The 22,168-nt window shown below is 59.4% G+C and overlaps 2 protein-coding genes across 2 annotated transcripts; one reads left to right on the top strand and one right to left on the bottom strand.

Moving 5' to 3' along the window:
- The first annotated feature begins 1,454 nt into the window (after positions 1-1,454).
- On the top strand, positions 1,455-3,357 carry TMEM198 (transmembrane protein 198). Its single transcript, XM_062498597.1, has 4 exons — positions 1,455-1,644; positions 1,749-2,324; positions 2,558-2,748; positions 3,211-3,357. The coding sequence occupies exons 1-4, from the start codon at positions 1,455-1,457 to the stop codon at positions 3,355-3,357; spliced, it is 1,104 nt and encodes a 367-aa protein (XP_062354581.1).
- A 1,524-nt stretch (positions 3,358-4,881) lies between these two features.
- On the bottom strand, positions 4,882-22,046 carry OBSL1 (obscurin like cytoskeletal adaptor 1). Its single transcript, XM_062498011.1, has 29 exons — positions 22,015-22,046; positions 21,237-21,343; positions 20,639-20,794; positions 20,174-20,268; positions 18,656-19,727; positions 17,610-17,879; positions 17,140-17,400; positions 16,501-16,806; positions 16,137-16,415; positions 15,764-16,039; positions 15,363-15,635; positions 12,649-12,921; positions 11,723-11,998; positions 11,154-11,429; positions 10,726-11,001; positions 10,361-10,636; positions 9,823-10,104; positions 8,846-9,121; positions 8,434-8,709; positions 8,075-8,341; positions 7,655-7,924; positions 7,306-7,572; positions 6,810-7,076; positions 6,323-6,435; positions 6,023-6,176; positions 5,761-5,922; positions 5,504-5,608; positions 5,120-5,386; positions 4,882-4,889 (listed from the first exon to the last, which is right to left on the bottom strand). The coding sequence occupies exons 1-29, from the start codon at positions 22,044-22,046 to the stop codon at positions 4,882-4,884; spliced, it is 7,218 nt and encodes a 2,405-aa protein (XP_062353995.1).
- Positions 22,047-22,168: the final 122 nt, after the last annotated feature.

The raw sequence follows: 22,168 nt of genomic DNA, 5'->3' as shown, positions 1-22,168 counted from the left end.
CGCCGCGAGCAGCCCGCACCGCTGCCCGCAGCCCTGCCCGGCATCCCGTGTCATCCCGTGCCATCCCATGCCATCCCCGCACCGGTCGGCCAGCCGTGCCGCGCCGCATCCCCGGTTCCCCGGGCCGGCAGAGCCCTGCTCTCGCTCCACACACCATCGCCTAATCCCACCGGGGCCACAGCTTCGCTCCTGGGCTCTGCGGGTAAAGTCCAATCCTGCTTAACGTCCCCCCGGGGGCTCGAGCAGGGGCCAGCACTTGGCTGCCCGCTCCCTACCCGCCTGCTTCCTTGGGATTAGGCTCTGTGCTCGGCTTCCCCACGGGGATTTGCCCTGGCTAGCATTGCCTTCTCCAGCCAAAAGGAGGAAGGAGATTGTCGGCAAGGGATGAAATGCCAGTGGAGCCCGTCTGGGCAGCAGCAAGATGCTGGGCAACAAAAAGCCATGACTGCACCCTTTGCCCTCTTCCCAGCTCCTTCCCAGAGAGCTGGTTTTGTGAGCTGTCCTGAACTGGCCGCATAAACTTGGCACTTGGAAGGAGTGATGCTGGCCTGGGGACAATTTGTGACAATAAACCTATTCTAAACCAACTCAGCCTATAAAGGGACTAGGGGAGTGAAGGGGGATAGAACTGGCTCCAGGTGGGAGCAGGCAGACGGATGCTGTAATTAGGTTTAAACTGAAGCTGGATCAGTCTTTGCAGGGGATTATGACCCCTCCGTCTGTGTAGGCGCTGCAGGGGGCCCGGTGACTGTTTGCTCAGCATCCCAGCACAGCTGCCGCATTACGGGTGAGCCCTTGGGTTAGGGGAAGTGCCAGCTACAGCTGGTGCCCTTCCAGCCCCATGGATTCACATGGGAGGACTGGATCTAGTGTGAAGGCCCAATTTGTTTTTACAAGGACAGTGGGAGCTGGAGCAGAGATGAAAAATAGCCAGAAATATGATTAGAGGATTGGAGAAAATGCCTTGGAGTACAAGCTTAAAGAGCTCAATCTGTTTAGCCTATAAAAATAGAAGACTGAGGGGTGACTTAATTACTGAGCATAATTACTTCACAGGCAGAAAATACCAAGTTGTGGAAGTCTCCTGTTAATCTAACAGGGAAGTGGTGTGAGAGAGGCATGGGCAGGAAAATTGAAGCCACAGACAAATTATTAAGTGACACAAAGCTCCTGGGGGTACAGGCAGGCTCTCTGGGGACAGCACATCTCTTCAGCCAATCATTGGGTGGCAGTTTCCACCCCCTACTGATGAGACTGTTCCTCCATTCCCTCCCTTTCTACCCATGTAGTGGGGGGACAGAGCAGGATTTCTGGTGGCTGGGTGTTGAGTGGTGGGATCACTGCCGGGCACATGCCACCAGTTCCTCTGTTCTCCTTGTCTCTCTCCCACCAGGTGGGGCGTGTGCCGGGACGCAGTTCTGCCAGCAAGCTATGAGGCAGGAGTGGAGATTTTGATGCCTCTCCCAGGAATCCCCAGAGCCATGACTGCAACTGTGCAGACGCTGCGGTTCAAGCTGCTGCCGCACGAGCCAGGCCAGGAATGGGGGCACAGCTGCCAGCAGGAAATTGAGCGTCGCTACCAGGTGGTGCCCTCAGTGGTGTGCGCTATGTGCTGCCTTTTTGGCATCATCTACTGCTTCTTTGGTGAGCCAGGCCAGCCCAACTGCTGGTGGGGCAAGTGGGAAGGAGGGCAGAGGGGAGCTGGGGGTGCTGGCCTCCACTCCTTGACTATGGTGGTCTCTCCACAGGCTACCGCTGCTTCAAGGCTGTCATGTTCCTGACGGGGCTGATGTTCGGCTCTATCATCATCTTCATGCTGTGCTACAAGGAGAGGGTGCTGGACACACAGCTGAGCGTGGAGGCCTCAGTGGGCATTGGGTTGGGCATTGGAGTCTTGTGTGGGCTGGTCACCATGCTGGTGCGCAGCGTTGGCCTCTTCATGGTGGGGCTGCTCCTGGGGCTGCTGCTGGCGGTGGCCACGCTGGTGGTGATGGAGCAATTCTACCACCCACCGACGGTGTGGATCCCCATCGCGCTGCTCTTGGGCGTGGGGATGCTCTTTGCTGTCCTCACCCTACAGTGGCAGCGCTTCTTTACCACCCTCTCCACTGCCGTCTTTGGCAGCGCCATCATGACCGTCACTGTTGACTACTTCATCGAGCTCTTCCTCCTGGTGCAGTACATCTATGAGCGCATCAAGGTGGCTCCTGCTCGCCCCGTGTGCTGGTACAGTTGGGTCATTCTGGGCATCTGGCCGCTTCTCACCACACTGGGTGTCCTGGTCCAGTGGAAGGTCACAGCCGAGGGCTACTCCCATACAGAAGGTGCGTGGGGAGTGGTGCAGATGGGTGTGGCACAGGGTGAGCGTAGGAGCTGAGAATGTGGGGACTGGGGTGGATATTTTCAGCACCTGGTTCACAAGGGCAGATACGGGGTTCAGGACTCTGTGATGGCACACCACCCAAGGGAGGCTTGGTTGCACAAAGTTGGCGCTGGTTTGGCTGTGGGGATCGTTTGGATGTGCTCCCCAGTGCTCACAGGCTGCTTTGCTCCACAGTGATCATCAGCCGGCAGCAGCGCCGTGTGCAACTGATGCGCATCAAGCAGCGGGAAGACCGAAAGGAGAAGAAGAAGAAGCGGAGACCCCACCACCCACCACCCCACCAGCACAAAGCCCACCCCCCCGAGCCTGCTTACCGCCGCAAGCCCAACCCTGTGCGCCGCTTTGATGGGGACGTGCTTTCCCCCGTGAGTCCCGCAGCCAGGGTAGAGATCTCCCCCAGTCTCCACAGCCATTCCTTCTCCATGTGGGTGGGCTGGGGCATGGAGTAGTGCCCAGGCACCAGTTAACATCTGAGCTCCTTGAGGGATGAGACTGGGGTGTCCCAGAGACTGAGCAACTCAAGAAGGGCTAAGATGGGCCATTACTACCATGGAGCACTTCAGCATTTGCCAGCAAATGAAAACTGCTGATCAAGAACACTGTGGGCATAATAGAAACAAGCAGTAGGCAGGGTGCAAAATGCCCAGGGGAGGGATAAGGCTGTGCTCCCTGCTGTGGCCAGCCAATGGAGGGCCTGACTGCTGGGGATTCCACTGGGCTGTTTTAGAAGGGTGCCAGGGAGGGGCTTTGGAAGCATTCAGGATGGGGTGAGGTAGAGTGTTCCAGGAGCAGAACCCCCCTCATTTTCTGTTCTCCCTCTCTTACAGAGCTACATCCAGAGTTTCCGAGAGCGGCAGACAGGACCATCACTGAACAGCCTCATCGCCAGCTCCCATGCCGTGGTGGACCTGGACTATGACTGCAGCTCTACCGTGCCCCTCACCACAGGCTCTGCCCCTGCTGTGAGGGTATAAGCCAACCCAGTGACCTCGAGCAACACCAGCACCCCAGCCTGCTCTGACAGAACCCCTGAGACAGGCAGGATTTTGTCCTTGGCCCCAAGTGGCCACATGCAGCTTGGGGCTGCAGATGGAGACCCTTCTTGGAGACACATGGGACTTGTCTGGGGAAGCCCTTGAGGCCCAAAGGTGCTTGGGAAGCCCTTTGGCAGGGACTCAGCCCAAGGACCAGAGTCCATGGACATGCAGTGCGAGTGGCTCTGCTGGGGTGATGGGTCCCCAAGCCCCCACTGCTGTGCGTTACCCTATGGCCCGGGCACGCTCATCCTGCATCTTAACATTTCCCCATATTTGAGTCCCTCCCTTCCCAAGAGCAGCTCCCCACGCCTGCCCCCACCCCACTGCATCTGCAGCAATTCCCCAAGTGCCTGTCCTCTATGTCCCTTCCTCAAAGAGCAGGTCCCATGGCCCTTTTCCCAGCAGGGAATCCCCTGAGCATGTGTGCCCTGTCCCATCCTGTCCCCAAGAGCAGCTCCCAGGCAGTGCTTCCCAAAACCTGCCTCCTCAGAATATCCTCCTGCCCTTGCCACCCTCCCTACACCCCAGAGCGGCTCGCCACTCCTTTTTCCCAGGCTGGACTGGGGTGGTCCTGGGACAGAGACTGCCTCCGCCAGTTGGTTCCCAAGGTGATGCTGACAATTGGTGCCTGTCCAGCAGGAGCTGCGCTGGCAGGGTGCATCCCCCACAAAATGTTTTGATGGGAGACAGGACACTGGCTCCAGCCTTTGGGCAAAGGCTGGGCTGCCTCAGGGATGCGGGGACCCCTGCAGCATCAGAAACTGTCGCTATTTTGCTGGCGACTGGATTTTTATAGTGGCCGGGGGACCCTGGGGCAGGGCAGGGCAGGAGCCCCTGCCCAGAGCACTGCTGCAGGCAGAGGCTCACGCCTTGTATATATTTCTCTTGCTGTGATTTGTATTAACTTATTATGGAGTGAGCCAGGATTTCCCCATGGCCAGGCAGGCAGGATGGTGGTGAGACTGGACTGGGGAGCCCTCTGCTTTGGGAGCCCCCCCCAGCCCAGCCCAGCTGGCCCCGCTGCCCCAGGAACTGCATGTTTCTGCCAGGCACCCCCTTCCCGCAGCGTTATGCTGCCATCCCCCTTTTCAGTCTCTTTTGTAAATGTGCCAAATGCTGCTGAGGCCTCGGCCACACAGTAAAGAGCCTTTCGGAATCTGGCGTGCAAAGCCAAGGACTGCACAGGGGGTGGGGGTGAAGGGGGGCCCAGAGGGCCGGGCTTCCAGGGATGCTGAGCAGGATGTAGATGGTGCCACCACCTTTTCTCTTAATGGGACCCAGCTCGCCTGTGTGGAAGAAACCACATCAGAAAAAAAAGACTGTTTAATGCAGAGCCCTGAGGCTGGAGCAGGCTGGGGATGGTGTCTGTGTGTCTGTCCATGCCAGGGGGAGCATGACCACATGTCTCAGCAGTGGCATCCATCAGTCTGCATGCAGGCCCTGAGAACTGCATCCTGGCTTCTAGCTCCCTGTGGGAACAAAGGGAATCAGAGTGAGCTGGGGTATTGCCAGAGCTGGTGGGGCACCCAAAAGTGTGTCCCAGACAAGGAAGAGCAGACCCCTGGCCCTGTATCCAACCTGCTCCCTCCAGCCCAGCACTCAGACTCTTGCAAGCAGTGGGGGATGGGGACATGGGTTCTGGTGTCCCTTCACTGCAAGGCACAGCTGCACAGTGGTGCCCCTCTAGGTGCCCACTCACCCTCCACAAGGAGCCGGGCAGTGGAGCGGTCGTCAAAGGCGTCACAGGTGTACGAGTCCTCGTCCTCAGGGCCTACACGGTGAATGATGAGTGTGCGGTAGCAGTCCAGATTGCAGATCTCATACTTGTCACCAGCAAAGATCTCAGTGTCCCCACGGAGCCAGCGCACCCGCCCCCGGGCGTGGGACACGGTGCACTCCAGTGTCGCCTTGTGCCTCGCCAGCACCGTCTTGTCCCGCAATGGCTTCACAATCCGGATTGGCAGTGCTGGTAGGTGGAGGCAAGGTGCCACCATTATGGGGTGAGTGAGGCACTGCAAGCTGACCTGGTACACCCCAGCCCTGGTGCTGGAGCCCAGCCAGACCACGCAGCCCGCACTAGTACCTTCCACCTGCAGACTGGCCTCTGAGATGACTGTCCTGGCTGTGAAGCGGATGAGTCCCTTGTCCTCAGGGCGCACACCACAGAACAGCAGGAAGTGCCGGGTCCCTGGCGAGGGAGAGGCTGGCTCAAGGCAACAGCAATGCGAACCCATAGAAAGCAGGAGGGCAGGGATTCCCCCTTTGTTTACACAAACTCCCCTGGCTTGAATTTGGCCTTTCCCAGCCCCAAAACAAGTGTGGAACCACCTGCACTCCCACCTTCTTGCCGTATCTTCACTGTGCTGGAGACCTTGATTTTCTCCCCGTCCCGAAACCACTCGCCCTTCACGTCCCCATGTGACACCTCGCAGGTGAGGACTGCGTTGTCACCCTCCCGCACCTGGACATCCTGCAGCTCCTGCACAATGTGGACCTGGCGCTCTGCAGATAATGGACAGGGTGCCAGGGCAGCCAAGGATGAGGGGAGCAGGCAGTGTAGGATTTGGGGGTGTGCACACTGCTGGGAGCTGGGTGACCATACCCTGGACATGCAGTATGGCAGAGGCCCGGCAGTCGCCTGCATCGCAAGTGTAGCTGCCAGCATCAGTCAGTTCACAGTGGCTCAGCTGCAGGATGCGGCGCCGTCCCGCTGAGTAGATGCGGCAGTTGGGCCCTGGCCGCAGCTCCTGTCCATCCTGCATGGAGGCAAACAGGCAGCACCCTACTGCTTTGGCTCCTCTTCTCTGTCTGCAGGACTGGCAGGAATGGCAGTTGCCAGGGGATAAAGCAAGGAGGAAGACACAGCCAGGTGCTGCTGGAGAGGATTTGGGTGAACCCTCACCTTGAACCACTTCACCTCTGCATTTGGGCGAGACAGCTCACACTCGAAGCTGGCGACCCCTGTCTCTGGGACCCCCAGATCTCGTGGGACCCTCACCATAGTGACTGGAGGCTCTGAGGAGGCAGGACACAGGACAGCAAGGCTTGGTATGACGAAGACATGGACTTGGGGCTGCAGGGAAGAGTAGCTGTGGCTGGGGTATTTCAGCATGGGGTGAGAGTGGCACTACGCATGGGCAAGCACTCATCCATGGTGTTCCAGCTGCCTCTGGACCCAGAGCCTGGATAGGTGTCCCCCACTGCTCAGCTCACATCTCTTCCCTGAGAACAGGGGGACACTTGCCAGCATACTGTCACCCCTGTTCGCGACGGGGGGACACATGTGCCCAGGGTGGCCCAGCTCAGCCTTGGTGTCTACCAGTACGGAACAGCTGCAGGTCAGACAGCACCAGTGCCACACACCCCCCAGCCTGCCCCAGGGACCATACCCCGCACACGCAGGTGGGCGCTGCAGCGCAGAGTGTCAGCAGTGAAGGTGACAGTGCCTGAGTCTTCCAGTGCAAGCCTCTCCAGTGTCAGGCTGTGCCCGCAGCCTGTAGCACTGATCCGGCACGTACTGCTGGGCTTCACCCGGATGCCGTCCCGTGTCCAGACCCCAGTCACGCCAGGGTGAGACAGTTCCAGGTGAAAGGTGGCTGTCTCCTTCTCAAAGGTTTCCACATCCATCAGTGGTGTCCGGATTGACACCTTCCGGGCTGTGAGAGATCCATGGCTATGAATAGGTGTCTGCTACACTGCAGAGCCCCTGGCTTCCCAGTCTCTGCTTGCTAGAGTGATCATCTAAATCCAGCTGTTTGCACCAGACACCCAACCCTGCCCATGCACTCACCTCTCTGACCACCCATTCCAGCCAAATACCAGCTCTGCCCGTATGCTCCCATTGCAGCATTTGGTTGTCATCCCCATCCCCAGCCTGGTACTCACGTTCCACGTGGAGCTTGGCCTGCGTGCGGTCGTGCAGGCTCTCACAGCGGTAGGTGCCACGGTCAGCAGGGCCAAGGCAGCAGATGGTGAGGGTGCGCCGGCACCCTGACTCCCGCAGCAGGTACTTGCTGCTCGGCTGAAGGAGGATGCCCTGCTTCAGCCACTGCACCTCGGCAGCCTCGTGGCTCACCTCCACCTCCAGGTGCACATCCCCCTGCTCCTCTGCCACTACATCCTGCAGCTTCCGCACGAACAGCACCTGTGCCTCTGCGTGGCCCATGTGCTGGGTCAGCAGCTGGTCCCAGGGCTGTGCCTTGGACTGAGCCCCAGCTTTCTCCTTCCCCCTCACCTTGTACACTCAGCCGGGCTGTGCTCACCAGGCCCTCAGCATTGGCTGTCACAGTGCCTGCATCACCTGTCTGGCACTGTTGGAGGGTGAGGCTGTGGCACAGCCCACTCCTTGCCACCAGCAGACGCTCACTAGGGACCACGGGCTGGCCATTCAGCTGCCATGTCACAGCCACATCTTCGGGGGACACCAGGCACTTGAAGGTGGCATCCTCCCCCTCCAGCACCATCAGGTTCTGCAGCTCCATGATGATCTCCACCACCCTGGGGACTACAGCCAGGTTGTCAGGGCACAGCATAAGAGACCCCTGTCATGTAGAGAATGCTGAGCATTCCTGCAATCCTGACATCACTGTGCCAGCATCCCCACCACCCCCATGGAATAGGAGTCCCTGAGGTGGTGGGGAAGCCTTGTGCTCACCCTGCACCGTCAGCGTTGCCAGGGTCTGGTCGTCGTTGGACTCGCAGCAGTACTCGCCGGCATCCTCGGGCTCCACGCGGCTGAGCACCAGCGACCGCTCCCGTCCCTCTGCCGTCATCTGCCGGCGGGGACCAGGCGCCAGCACCCGCCCGTCCTTCCGCCACACCACGTCGCCCCGCGCCTTGCAAAGCTCGCACCACAGCACCACCCGCTCACCCTGCCGCGCTCGCACGTCCGACAGCCCGCGCAGGAACTTCACCCGCAGCTCTGCATATATCAGATATCCCCCATATAACATATCCCCCGTATCAGCACCCGCTGCCACTGCAGGGGGATCTCCGGGCACCCCTGCCACCCACCTCGGACGTTCACATCGAACTGCATCTGGTCGTGGGGTGAGAGGCAGGTGTAGGTGCCAGCGTCCTCCATGGCCACATTGTGGATGATGAGGCTGTGCACGCGGCCGTCCCGACGAAGCTCGCAGCGCTCGCCGGCCACTGCCGCCTGCTGCGGGCCAACCCAGGTGACATCCGATCGCTCTGTGGAGGTGATGGCAGAAAGCACGGCACTGCCGCCCTCCAGCACCAGCAGCTTCTCCTGCTCCTCTCGTTTGTTCACGAACAGCACGGGTGCCTCTGCCAGAGGAGCACTGGGCTCAGCTGTGGCCCTGCTAGTGGCACCAGCACGGGATGGACGTGCACAGCATCCCGGCGTGAGGCAGGATGAGGCTGCTCCTGCCCCCGCGTGGGCGAGGAGCACTTCCAGGCTCACCTTTCACATGTAGTGTGAAATGCACCTCATCTTCGCCGGCGTCGCAGAGGAAGATGCCGCCATCACCCAGCTCTGCTTGCTTGATGGTGAGGCTGCGTGTGGGACCCTCGCTGCACACCAGCAGCCGCCCGCCTGAGCATAGCGTCTGTCCATCCTTCTGCCACTGCACTGCCGCTGTCTCCGGGGACAGCCGAGCCACCAGTGTCACACTGTCTCCCTCCTGCACCTCAAGCGGGCTCTGTGCCTCCTCCTTGTTGACAATGCACACAGGCTGGGCTGGGGGGTGCAGGGGACAAGGCAGGGTTCAGGGATGTCCCCACAGCGTAGGGTAGTGCAGGGATAGGACTGCTGCAAGTGGAGAGGTGATCCCTCGATAAGTCACCGTGGGGCAGAAGGGCTGTGGGGCTGGCTGGGGGTCACGGTGGGACCAGACAGGGGTCTCAGAGGGACGTACATGCAGGCTGGAGGAGTCTGCAGCTAAGGGTTCACTTAGGGAAGGGACAGCAGCAGATCCCATCACTCCCACATCACTCCCTGTACAGGCAGCATAGCTGTCACGTTGAGACCATTAATTTCATTGTAACCCCCCATCCAGAACACCTTGATGGGGAGCCAGGTCACCCGCCTGCACCAGGCCCCCCTCCCACCCTGCACAGCCCTTCATCTCCAGCTGATAAGGGCCCAGGCTGAGCTCAGCCTTTGGCCGCCAAAGCAGGAGGAGCGGCGCCTGGGAGCCAGCCAAGGCTAAATTTAAACAGCCCCTGGCTGGGGGAGACAGCAGGGACATGTCTCACCACGACCCTGACCTGTCTCTTTCTAACCAATGGTTCCTGTAGAGTTGGGGACAGGGCTCCCACCCCTCCTTGCCATGCTGCCACTTCACATCAGCAGGGTCACAGAGACTTCCCCTCCCCTTGTCCAGGTCTGTGGAATGATCCCATCATTCTGGGGGTCCCTGGGGTTCTGAGCCAGCTCACCTGACACCTCCACATTTGTCACCATGCGGTCGCTGGCAGCATCACAGATGTAACACCCTGCATCGCTGGGCTGTGCCCCATTAATGGTGAGCTGTCGCAGCACCCCACGGGCCTCAACGTGCACCCGTTCACCCGGATGCACCTCCTGGCCATTCCGGAGCCAGCGCACAATGGCGTCCGGCCGTGAGAGCTCACAAGCCAGCACCAGGTCTTCCCCAGCCACCAGAGAGCGATGTACCACGGTGCCTGTGCTGCCCATGATGGTCACCGGTGGCTCTGGGACTGGAAAGATGGGTTGTCACCACAAAAGCAGCCTGTGCTGGGTATCTCAATGGCCAGACCCTGTCCAGACTCCTCTGGCTGCAGCTGAGCAGCACAGGGGTTTCCACAGGGCCACCACACAGGTGCACCCCACTCCCCATGTATCCCCCACAAGCCTCCCTGTGCTCACAGCCCAGCCTCACATCACCCTGGCAGCAGCTACACACCCACCTCAGTCCTCTCCCCCTGACCATCCCCACCAGAACCTCCTGCTCACCTTCCACAGTGATGAAGAAGATGATACTGTCATCACCCGTGTCACAAAGATACTCCCCAGCATCCTTGCCCGTGGTGCCCAGGATCACGAGGGATCGGCGCACCCCGTCCTCCTCGAGCTGTACACGCCCCGTGTCCTGCAACTTCTCCCCATCTTTGTACCACTTCACCTCCCCATGGGTATGTGAGAGGTGCACCTCCAACACCAGGTCCTCCATGGCCTGGCAACGCCGGTGGGTCGGCAGGACATCCTTCTCCAGGATCCTGACCAGCGGATCTGCAGCATCCAGCACCAACACAGCTGAGGTCTCTGGGATTTGTGCACCCAACACTCCACACCAGGCTCCTCCCTAGCCTCATGCTCACCCAACACTTGGATGGTGAAAGTCACTGTGTCGTTGGTGGTGCCACAAGTGTATTTTCCAGAGTGCTCAGCTTGGGCAGCGGGGATGAGCAGCCGGCGATGGGCACCCTCCTCTTCCAGGACCAGGCTGCCCCCAGCCTCAAGCCTGACACCTTCCTTTGCCCAGCACACGGGTGCATCTGCACGGGACAGCTCACAGCACAGTGTCACCGTCTCCCCCGGGGACACCGTCATGACAGGGACAGGTCTGCAGGGCTGCAGGATCCTCACCGGAGGCTCTGCAGGTATGGCATATCTGTGATACAAAGTAGCGCAGGGACAACGCAGCCCTGGCACTCCTCTGCTGCCAGCCTCAGTGAGCACCTGTGCTGGGTGGCCCAGAGGGTGGGCATCCACTGGTGGCCAGAACCACATCAGCACTTCTACTGACCTGACACCTTGACATCGAAGGAGATGGCCTCATCTTTGGTCTCGCAGATGTACTCGCCTGCATCCTCTGCACTGCTCTTGGGGATGAAGAGGCAGCGCCAGGCCCCCTCCACTAGCAGCAGCAGGTTGTCAGTCTCATCCACCTCCAACCCATCCTTGAACCAATGCACCGGAGCATCCAGTACAGAGAGCTTGCACCGCAGTTCCACACACCCTGGTGCCTGAACCAGCAGCTCTAGTGAACGCTGTGGAGGCTGCAGGATTCTCACTGGTGGCTCTGTTGGTGATGTGAAAGGAGGGTGTGAGACCTGCTCACTGCTCTGCTCCTGGCTCTGCTGTGTCTATTTACTGTCGCCTGTGTCCCTGTCCCCATGGGGCTATATGGAAGCTACATCCTCTCACCCCAGTGCAAAGAGGTCAGAGCTGCTCAGGGGTAGGGGCAGTGGGCACAGAGATACAACTGCACACCATCCTTCACAAATCTGAGGGCAGGGACCACAGCTGGGGAACCTAGAGCACAGAGCTGGGGTAGTGCTGCCCTTTCCAGGATGTCCCTGCAGTACCACCAACCTGCCACCAAGATGGAGTAGGAGACAGATGCATCTCTGGCATTGCAGACAAACTCCCCTGTGTCCTGCATCTGGGCACTGGGCAGCACCAGCCGGTACTGCAGGCCTTCCTGCTCCAACACCAGGGTCTCGCCCACCTCCACTTCTTCACCATCCTTGTACCAGCACACTGGGGACACTGGGCAGGACAGCTGGCACCACAGCTCCACGCGCTGCCCAACCACATAGGAGTGAGGGGCCTCCTTGTTGGAATTGACAATCCTCACTGGTACCTCTGCTGGGGACATGGCAGGGCTCAGGTGTGCTGGGTGAGTCCCATGGAATCCCATGCACAGGTCACTGCTCATGGGCACCCTGAAGCTGGCAGCATTGTCCCCAGCATGGCACGTGCACACCCCTGAGTTAGACAGTACAGCTGCAGCAATGTGCAGCCTCTGAGAGCATCCCTCTGAGCAGATGGCCAGGACCTGCATTTGGGACCACGGGCTCACCGTCCTTCAGTCAGTGGACCCAGGCATCTGCAGGTGACACCTGGCACTCTAACACCAAGGCCAGCCCTGCTAGCACCTCCCAGAGCTGCTCTGCCTCTGGTACTGGGGTGAAGCAGACCTTCAGGGCTGAGACGGCCAAGACCTTGTGTCACTTGGCCTCCCACCCTACCTGCCCTAGGGGCAGTGGCCATGGATATCCCAGCCCTGCTGTGCTGGTAGCTGCAAGCTGAGGGAACAGCAGGGCTGGGGTGTAAGGTGGCATCAACTCAGAGGCAGGCAGCTGGTTGTGCTCTGGGTATGGGGATGGGCAGGGAGATGGGCAAGGAGATGCTCACAAGGAGGTGAGAGGCAGCCGAGGTGCTGAAGCCACCGTGTGAGCAAGGAGCTGGGGTAGAGGGAGAAGGGGGAGAGGGATGTAGGTGTCTGTTGCACCCACCTGCCACGGTGACTGTGTAGAAGACAGAGTCCCCACCAGCATCGCAGACGAATTCCCCTGTGTCCTGTGGCCGGGCGCAGGGCAGCACCAGCCGGCACTGCAGCCCCTCCTGCTCCAGCACCAGGCTCTCACCTGCCTCCACCTCTTCCCCGTCCTTGTACCAGCACACTGAGGCTGCTGGGCGTGACAGCTGGCACCACAGCTCCACGCGCTGTCCGGCCACATAGGCGTGGGAGGCCCCCTCATTGGAGCTGACAATCCTCACTGGCTCCTCTGTCATGGAGAGACAAGGGACTCAGCGAGGACATAAAGACCAGAGCCAGTGATGGTGGCAGTCACAGCCCTGTGTGGAGTGATGGCTTCACTGCTAGTTGGCTTTAAGGCCGGAAGGCACCACATCATCCACATCCTACATAACACAAGCTTCCAGACCATTGTGCCTAGCTCTGCCTCTTCTCCTCGCACATTACAACCAGGAGGAACACCAGGCTTTGAACTGGCTGTACATTGCTGCCCTTGTTCCCATGGTACCTGCCCTGCTTTGCCCTATGGTGGGGCCAAAGGCTGTGGAGGGAGGATGCACATAGGCAAGTCCCAGCACTCATAACCACTGTCTGTGGTGCAGGCACCATCCCCTGCAGCTGGTCTTCCAGGGAGTACCCTCCCCTCTGCCTATCTCCCCATTTCAGAAGCCACCAGGTGCCAGCCGGTGCTTCTGTCATAGTTCAGCCTTGGCATTTGCTTATACTGTGGCACAGGCATGTGATTCGCTTGCAGCCAGCAGCCCCATCCCTCCAGCTCACCAGGACCCAGGACCAAATTCCAGATTGCAGTCATCGTTAAAATCACCTTTAATTTGCTACATAAAATGTGTACCACTTCTCACATTGCCCCTCTTAACTGAGTCAGAGCTCTAAAGATAGAGGGGCTCCCAGTACAAATTTTAGGTGACCAGCCCTCCTCTCTCCTGGGAGAAGTTCAGGATGCCACCCACAATCAACACTGCCTGTCTGGCCATGCACATTGCAACCAGACATAGCTGGCCTGGTCTCTGCCATGGGTGCTCATCATGCCCATGGCTCATGCAGGCACAAGGCACAGCCAGCTCTGGGGCACAATGGCAGATGAGCAGCAACCCGCCCTTCTCACAGCCCGCAGCTGCTCCATGCTAGGCATCCGGGTGGAAGCTTCCCAGACAGTTTCCAGCTGTGATGCCCAGGCCCAGCAGCACAGCGCAGCCCTGCAGCGTGCGGCGCCAGTTTGCAGTGATTAACCTGCTGCATGCTGAGCCTGCATCCGCCCAGCTCCCTGATCAAACCACAGGCGGCTGCCCAGCTCCTTGGACCTGCTAAAAGCAATCACATTGCTGAAGTGCAGCTGGAGATGTTGAGCAGCACTGAAGTGAGGGGATAATGTGCCAGCCCTCAACAGGCAGCATCGCTCTGATCTCAGCCTCTCACTAGTTCTGAGGGAGCTCCAGTGCTCAACAGCTGCTGGAAAACTGAGAGATGCGTAGGGAAGGCCAAGCTTGAGGCAGGCGGGCTCCATGCCACAACAGCCCTATGGGGGATAGCTGAAATACCTCAGGGAAACCCAAGCGTGCCACAGCAGGGCTTGACTGCAGCAGCCAGCCTGGCACTTGTGCCAGAGAGGTGTCAGCCTGTGCCTCCAGGCACCCACCCCCAGTCCTGTCAGTGACATTGATGTCCAAATCCAGATTGAACCAAGACAGCCTCCCTAAGACCCTTCTGTCAAAGTGATGTAAAGCTGCTCAGCCTAAAGGCTGAGCTTCAGCAGATGGTGTTCCTCTCCCATCCTAGGGAAGCAGAGCTCTCCATGCCCCACGCTCCCACACAGCACCCAACTCCTCCTTCTGCCCAAAGCCCATGCTGCCTGTCCTTCCCACTGGCAATTTTGCCTTTATCTCACTAAAACCCCTCCCCTCCTCACTCTCCCAGTAGTTACCACTCCACTGGCTCTTCAGCATCTCTTATCACTCATCCTGTCTTCATCTTCCTATATCCTTAGTCATCGACTTTGGCCCTTTGCCATGTGTTAACACCACAGTGAGGTTTTACCACAGTGGTCACACCACCTTTCAAGGGCTTTAGCTCTGCCCCTGGTTGCCTTCCTGTGGCTGTGGGATGTGGATTTTGGGGCCAGCACGGGGTTGCCTTTCACTTGCTTTCAGCTTTCATTATCCTCTGCCAGCCTGCAATGCCAACAACTGCTCCACAGCTAGGGCAGGCACCACAGGATGCTGAGCCCTGCTCCCACCCAGCAAACACCACCCAGCCATGAGTCTCCAGGCAACTGCTAATTTTCAGGTCAGCAATTAATGCTGTTCATCAGAGCAATGACCAACCATGAGTCACTCCATGCCAGGTGGCGGGCCCACTGTTTTTAGGACCTTGGAGGAGGGTTTGGTTACTAGCCAGCAAACATCCTGGTGTGCAGGTGTGGGGTGTCCTCATGTGCTCTAGTGTTTTGGACAGACAGAGTGAACTGTTCCCTCTGGCAGCTGGTCTGAATGCCACAAGGACCCCAACCAAACAACCAGCCAAACTGCTGGTGAGTGCCTGGCAAGAGTATGTCTGACAAGTATCCCACCACTGAAAGTGACAGCAATACTGACAGGAGCACATGCGTTGTGGCATCCTACACAGGCAAAGAAAGCCCCTGAGAGCCTTCCAGACCTCCTGCATCACACTCACCTGCCACAGTGATGGTGTAGAAGGCAGAGTCCCCACCAGCATCACAGACGAACTCCCCTGTGTCCTGTGTCTGACAGCAGGGCAGCACCAACTTGCACCATGACCCCTCCTGTTCAAGCACCAGGCTCTCTCCCACCTCCACCTCCTCTCCATCCTTGTACCAGCGCACTGGGGCTGCTGGGCGGGATAGCTGGCACCACAATTCCACACGCTGCCTGGCCACGTAGGTGTGGGAGGCTTCCTCGTTGGAGCTGATGATCCTCACCGGCTCCTCTGCCAGGGATAATGTGGGCCTCAGCATGACTGGCTGCAGCTTTCAGCTGCACGATGAGGGCAGGAAGCAGGGCAGGAGCACTATCAGGAGGTAGGGGCCAGGCTCCCACACACAGTCCCCAGCTCACCGGTCACGGTCACCACAAAGCTCACGGCATCATCCGCAGCGTCACAGGTGTACACACCCGTGTCTGAGGGACACGCAGAGCGGAGGAGCAGCCTCCGCACGCAGCCTTCTGCCTGCACTGCGATAATGTCATCCAGGGGCACGGCCTTGCCATCCTTCAACCAGCAGACAGGGGCATCCGGGGTGGACACCTGGCATTCCAGCAGCACAGGCATCCCTGCTGGCACTTTCCGGAGCCGTTCAGCCTCGGATACTGGGGCAATGCAGACCTGTGGGGCTGAGAGACATTGAGGAGCGGTGAGAAGCATCCTCCAGCATGACAGCCCCTGCTTGCTGGGGTCCTGGGAGGACCCCAGGGTGAATGCCCTAATCACCTTGCACATGCAGGATAGCTGAGTCCCGCACACCACCAGACACGAAGGTGACTTGGGCCCCACTGTCAACCAGTCGTGCTCCCCGGATCAACAGCGAGTGCTCCATCCCACGGCGCTGTACACTGCACCGGCTGCCTGCATCCTCCTCCTCACCCAGCCTGGCACCATTGAGGAACCAGGATCCATGCACCACGGCTGACAGCTCCAGGGAGAACTGCACATCCTCACCATCCCTCACCCATGTGTCCTGCAGACCCCTCTCCAGACGAGCTGCTGGGGCTGGAGCACAGTTGGACTGAGCCCCAGTAGCACTGACTACCAGCACGCTGTGGCACGACATCCCAGTTTTTGCCCATCTCCTCACCAAGATGCACAGATCCAGGGAACTCCACAGGGCTGCTCCTGCCATGCTTGTTGGCAGCAGTGACGCGGAAGCAGTAGTCAGCCTCGCGAGGCACACTGTCACCCAGCACCCGCACGCAGCTGGGCAGGTCAGTGGCAAGGCATTGCACCCACTCCCCTCCTGCTGCCTCCCGATGCTCCAGCAGGTAGTGGCTGGCGGGGCGGAGGTGGGAGTCAGGTGCAGGACACCAAGTCAGCAGAGCCGTGTTGCTCTCCACCACGCTCATCTCAGCTGCCACTGGCGCACTCGGAGGATCGTGCTTCACACCTGCAAGTCACAGCCCAGGTTGCCTGCTTGGGGATGGCAGTGAGGCTCTAGGTGGGGTGGCAGAAGGGCTGAGTGGGGATACACAGCCCATTTATTTGGGGATTCTCTTCATGATGGAGAGGATGGTCTTGCTCTCATGTAGTGTGCTGCTGGCTACAGGGGTCTGTGAGTACCTGTGAGGTTGGGATCCTGGAATCCTGCTCAAACCCCCCTTCCCAGAAAACACATCGCAGCATCACACACATATTGGGTGCCTATTCCATCTCCCGTCTGTATCACCCCCATGAACAGGCAGGAGAGAGGACACAGGACCCCTTCAAGCCTGGAGCTTACACTTGACTCGGAGCTGGGAGGATGTCTGCGACTCCCCGACAGTGAAGGAGATGATGCCTGCGTCCTGGCGGGTGACGTGCACCAGCACCAGGAGGTGTGTCCTGCTGAAGCTCTTAAGCACAGTACGAGGTGACTCCTGTAGCTGTAGCCCATCCCGGCTCCAGCAGCTTCCCTCTACCACATCCCGTGTCTCCACACAGAAAACTGCATTCTCCCCCTCCATCACATCCAGCTTCCGTGGCAGCCGCTTCACAATCACCCCTATGGGAAGAGATATAGGAGGGCCAGGGAGGGATGCTAATGAACAGGATGGACTCTTTGAGGTGGGAGAAGTAAAGGAGGAGGTTGAAGAGGAGGGGCAGCAGCAGGCACCAGCCAAAGGAGGGAAGGCAAATGCAGGGGACAGCCGGGACCCTGGCAAGGAGGGGAATAGGAAGGCAAAGCTGTGCTACCAGAGACCTGACCCCCACCTCGGACAGAGACTTCGGCGATGCTGCGCCCTTTGTCCTTCATCTGGCAGAGGTAGATGCCATCGTCATCGATGCAGGCATCGCGGATGGTCAGGCGCCGCACCACCCCTTGCTCCTCCATCACGTACTTGTGACTGGGCTGCAGCTCCCTGTCCTCCAGGTACCAGGAAGTGGGAATGGTCTCCAATGGCACCTGGCACTCCAACACTGCATCCTCCCGCTCTGCTACTTCCACGTCTGCCAGCTGCACCTGGAACCGCAGCCGGTGCTCTGCCACAGGAAGAGACAGGAGCTTAGGGTGTGTGGGGTACAGCACCCACTGTCAGCCCTTTATTCAATGGGTTCCCAGCTCACAAGGAGCACTAAACCCTTGGGCCTCCTTCACCTTCTCCATTGGCTTGTGTGAGATGGACACTGCCTTGACAAGCACACCCCCCAGATCAGGGAGAACCAGGGCACAGCCTGGGGAGATGCAAGGATGCCCCCAGTATCTCAACAGAGAGTTTTGGGGGATGCAGGAGCATGGAAGCCAGCATGCTGCAGCAGGCATCTCAGTGGAAGGGAGCAGTGGGGTGCAGGCAGGGGCTGCACCAATTACTGGGTAACCCCATCCACGGGCTGTCCCCAGCTGGCTGGATGGCTCGGGGGGAATTGGGCTGCTGCCAATCAAGACTGTTGGAGCCATGCCCTGCAGGGCTGCCTGCCAAAATCACTCAGCACTTCCAGGGGAATTTGTCATCAAGGCACTGTTCCCTTTCCCCATTTGTGGCTGGACATCCGCAACCATCCCGAGAAGCTACCCCTCTTTTTGCAAGGGGAGAGAGATATGGAGCAGGACACAGCTCCTGGAGGAGCCTGGCATCCCCTGCTTCCAGCCCACAGCTCTGTCCTGAGGAGCCTGGGCTGACCTGCACAGGGCAGGAAGGAGCCCAGAGATGCTGGGCTCCCACAGAGACACACCCCTGACAGACAAAATTTTGGCAGACAAAATTCCTTGAGTCCCCCAGAGCCCAGCCACCTCTGACACTCCTTGGACACGTTCCTACCTTTCACCTGGAGCTGCACTGCACTGAGGGTCTGGCCAGCAGTGTTGGAAGCGGTGCACACGTACAGTCCCTGGTCCTGGGGTTTGCAGTACAGCACCTTGAGGATGAAGTAGCCCTCCCGGTCCTCGTAGATGAGGTGCCTACGGCCAGGGGCGAGGGGCTCACCATCTTTCTGCCAGATAATCTCTGGTTTGGGCTTGCCAGTAACATAACAGCGAAACTTGGCGTGCTTCCCTGCATTCACAGCAAATGCCTTGGCCCCCATCAGCCTGGTTGGCACTACGCCATTGGGCACACAGGTCTCTGGTCCCACTCGCCGTCCCACTCCATGCCGCCGCCACCGCTGCCTCTCTGCCAATACCCCGGGACCATTGGCAGGGGAGCCATTGGGGAACCCGTCCAGCAGTGCTTGGGGTTCGACCAGGAGCACGGCAGCAGCCAGAGCCTCCTGGGAGCCACTGCGAGCCCGGCAGACATACACTCCACCATCCTGGGGCCGGGCACTGAACAACTTCAGGAAGTGCCAGTCTTCTGGTTTGTGCCCCACTGCAAAGTGGCTGCTCTCAAAGAGGTCGGAGAGCTTGTGCCCGTCCTTCTCCCACTCCAGTACCGGGCAGGGCTGCCCGGACACCCTGCAGGTGAACATCACGTCCTCCCCCCGGCACACTCGCATGGATGAGGGGGCAATGAGGAAGGCAGGTGCCACACTGCCTGAGCATCCTTCCTCCTCTCGGTGCTCTGCTGGCTCTACCTTGAGCACAGTGGCAGCATAAGTCTCACCAACACTGTTCTTGGCCCTGCAGACGTAGAGTCCACTGTCCTTGGGGGTGGCACAGGACACTAGCAGGCTGTACAGGTCTCCTTTGGACTCCATATGGAAACGGCCTGAGGGCTCGATGGTATTCTTGTCCTTTTCCCAGAGGATGCATGGCTGGGGATCACCTATGATCTGGCAGCTCAGGATCACATTGGTGCCACTTTGGACTGTGAAGGCACGTGGATAGGCCAGGAACCTCGGGGCTCCCCCAGACCCCTCCATCACCAACTCCCCAGGGTCACGGCAGGCAGCTGGCTAGAGCAGTAGTAGGGACCATCAGCCTGGGGGGATGTACAAACAGACTAGAGTGGGGGTTCAGGCTTCATTAAAGAGATGGATCAGTGTAGAGATCCCAACCAGGAGGGACCCACACCTGGAGCAAAATCCCCAGCATGGACCCCCTGCTTCAGAAGCATCACCCTCATTTGGAGCAGCACAGTCCCACTGGATTTGCCTGTCTCACCCAAATCATCCGTATCCCAGCCCAAAGCAATAGTAGAGGTGACAAAAGGTAACCTAAACCGTGGCTTTTGGCACTCCAGGGGGGCTGAGACACTTGCAGCCTATCCTAGGTTGCAGAGGGGACTCCCGTTCCAGAGGAGGGGGACCCCTGCCCAGACAAGGAGCATGGGAAGCTGCTTGCTGGGTGCTGGGGCTAGGAGACAATGAAGGCAAAAGGGCCCCGCCCGCCCCTTCCCCACCCGCCTGGCATTCACATTCCTGCAGTATCGGGTGGTGGCAGAGCCGCATTCCTGCAGCATCTGGGCCGGCTCAGCGGGCAGGTGCTGACACGGGGCTGTCAGGGGAGCGAGGCCCCGGCTGGACCCGGACTGGGACTTCCTTCCAGACTTGGGTGGGCAGGGGACACCCTGTGCCCGGGCGGCCGCCACACAGGGCCGTGCTCTGGGGCAAAGTGGGGCTCTGGGGAAGGGGTCCTTTTTCCAGAGGGCAGTCCCACAGGCAGGATCCTGCCCTTGTGCACTCAAAACCACAGCTGGAAATCATCAGCCTCAGGGGCAAAATGAAAGCCGGGACGTGGGACCTGCTTTTGAAGGGCACTGCCTCCGTCCCCGGCTTTGTGGGTAACCGTGCCCACCATCAGGGGCAGGAGTGGGGCAGGATGCTCTGTGCCTCCCCTCGGTAAGTGCACCCCAGCCTCTGCTCACACCATGGCTGGGACTGGCGCAGGGTCGTCTCTGACTTGCTCAGGCAAGGGGAGGAGAAACAAAAATACTTCTTGAATGAGCCAGAGGGTAGGAAAGGGCTGGTCCCCAAGGAGCGACAGGAACTGCGGCTCTTTGGGAGCTTCTCCTCCCAGAGCCCTACCCAGAGACAGTGCACCCATTTAGAGCCACCTCCCCATCCACACACGCCCCTGACCCGTGGGCCACCCCATAGCAGCTCCTTTGGACACAATCAGATGGCTCTGATGGCTTGGCTGCACCATCACACCCTTCAACCACTCCCTTCCCCAAACACCGTGCCCCAGGCAGCCCCCTGCCCAGTCCCCTGACCCACTCATGTACCTCACTCTGCCACCTCTCCCCTGTGTCTCTCAGTGCCGGCACCCAGCTCCTGCTGCTTCCCCCAGCTCTCCTCCTGGGTGTCAGTGCGCAGGGACCAAATGTTACAAATGCCTGCAGCTGCTGTCCCCAAAAATACCCTCTGATGACACGCGGGGTTGATAAGAGGGAGCCTGCTCCATTCAGCGCCTCGCCGAGGTTGGGCTGGGCTACCTATGTATAGCAGCCCAGCAGGAGCCACCCCGGAAAGCTGGGGTGCTGCAGGCCTGGATGTTGCCTCGAGACACAACGTGCCCTGTGGGGAGCATGCGGGTGCAGGGTGTGTGGTACACTGAGCTGGACACCAGACTGCAGTGAGACAGGACATGTCACACAGGGCATGCTGCACAGGGGGGAAGGTACTGCACTGGATGCTGCGTGAGATGCCAGGCTGTATTGGATGGGATGTGCAGGACACTGAGCTGCCAGAGGCACAAAGGGGATGCACAGGCTGCTCACCATCCACAGGGCAGGCAGGGTTAAGGGATAGGGGATACCTAGTACTGATACCTCAGACAGCATTGAGAGGAAAGGCACTGGGTCTCCTTACAGCCTATGCCTCTCCTGCAATTCCCACCCTGTGAGCCAGCCCATGACTAGAGAACCCAAACAGCACCCTACAATCCTTCCCCTGGACCTGCTGCAGGGGTTTCCAGCTGGCCTGGCTCTGTCCCATCTGTTCTGCCCCTTGAAGCTGGGCCAGCCTTCCCCAGCCCCAGGAAGAGCAGAGACCTTTTGCAATCCCTCCTGCTTCATGTTCCCAGGACCTTGCCAATCACCAGATTGTCATGGAGATGCCACAAGCAAACCCACACCTCAGCTTGCCCTTTCCAAGGCCCCTTTCTCACATTTTGGCCCAGAGGACTGATGCTTGCAAAGTGCCTCCCCCATGCCAGAGCCTCACAGGGCTCTGTTCTCCACCAGGTCCTTGCCCAGATTTCCCTGCAGTGCACAACTGCTGTCGCTTCCCACTAGCTCACCAGAAGCCCTGGACCTTCAACTCCTCTGCCATGGGGGGCACCCAGCATCAGCAGCTGCAAAACTTACCCAAGGTACCCCCTCCATCCCTGCCAGCTTAGGTTCCTGGCACCACCCTGCCCACCCGGCCACCCCAGCCGCATGCACCGAATGTTC

This window comes from Cinclus cinclus, chromosome 9 (genome assembly GCF_963662255.1).
Source record: "Cinclus cinclus chromosome 9, bCinCin1.1, whole genome shotgun sequence".
NCBI classification, from domain to species: Eukaryota; Metazoa; Chordata; class Aves; order Passeriformes; family Cinclidae; genus Cinclus; species Cinclus cinclus.
Note: the sequence above shows the minus strand (reverse complement) of the source record. Positions and strands in the feature narration are given on the sequence as shown.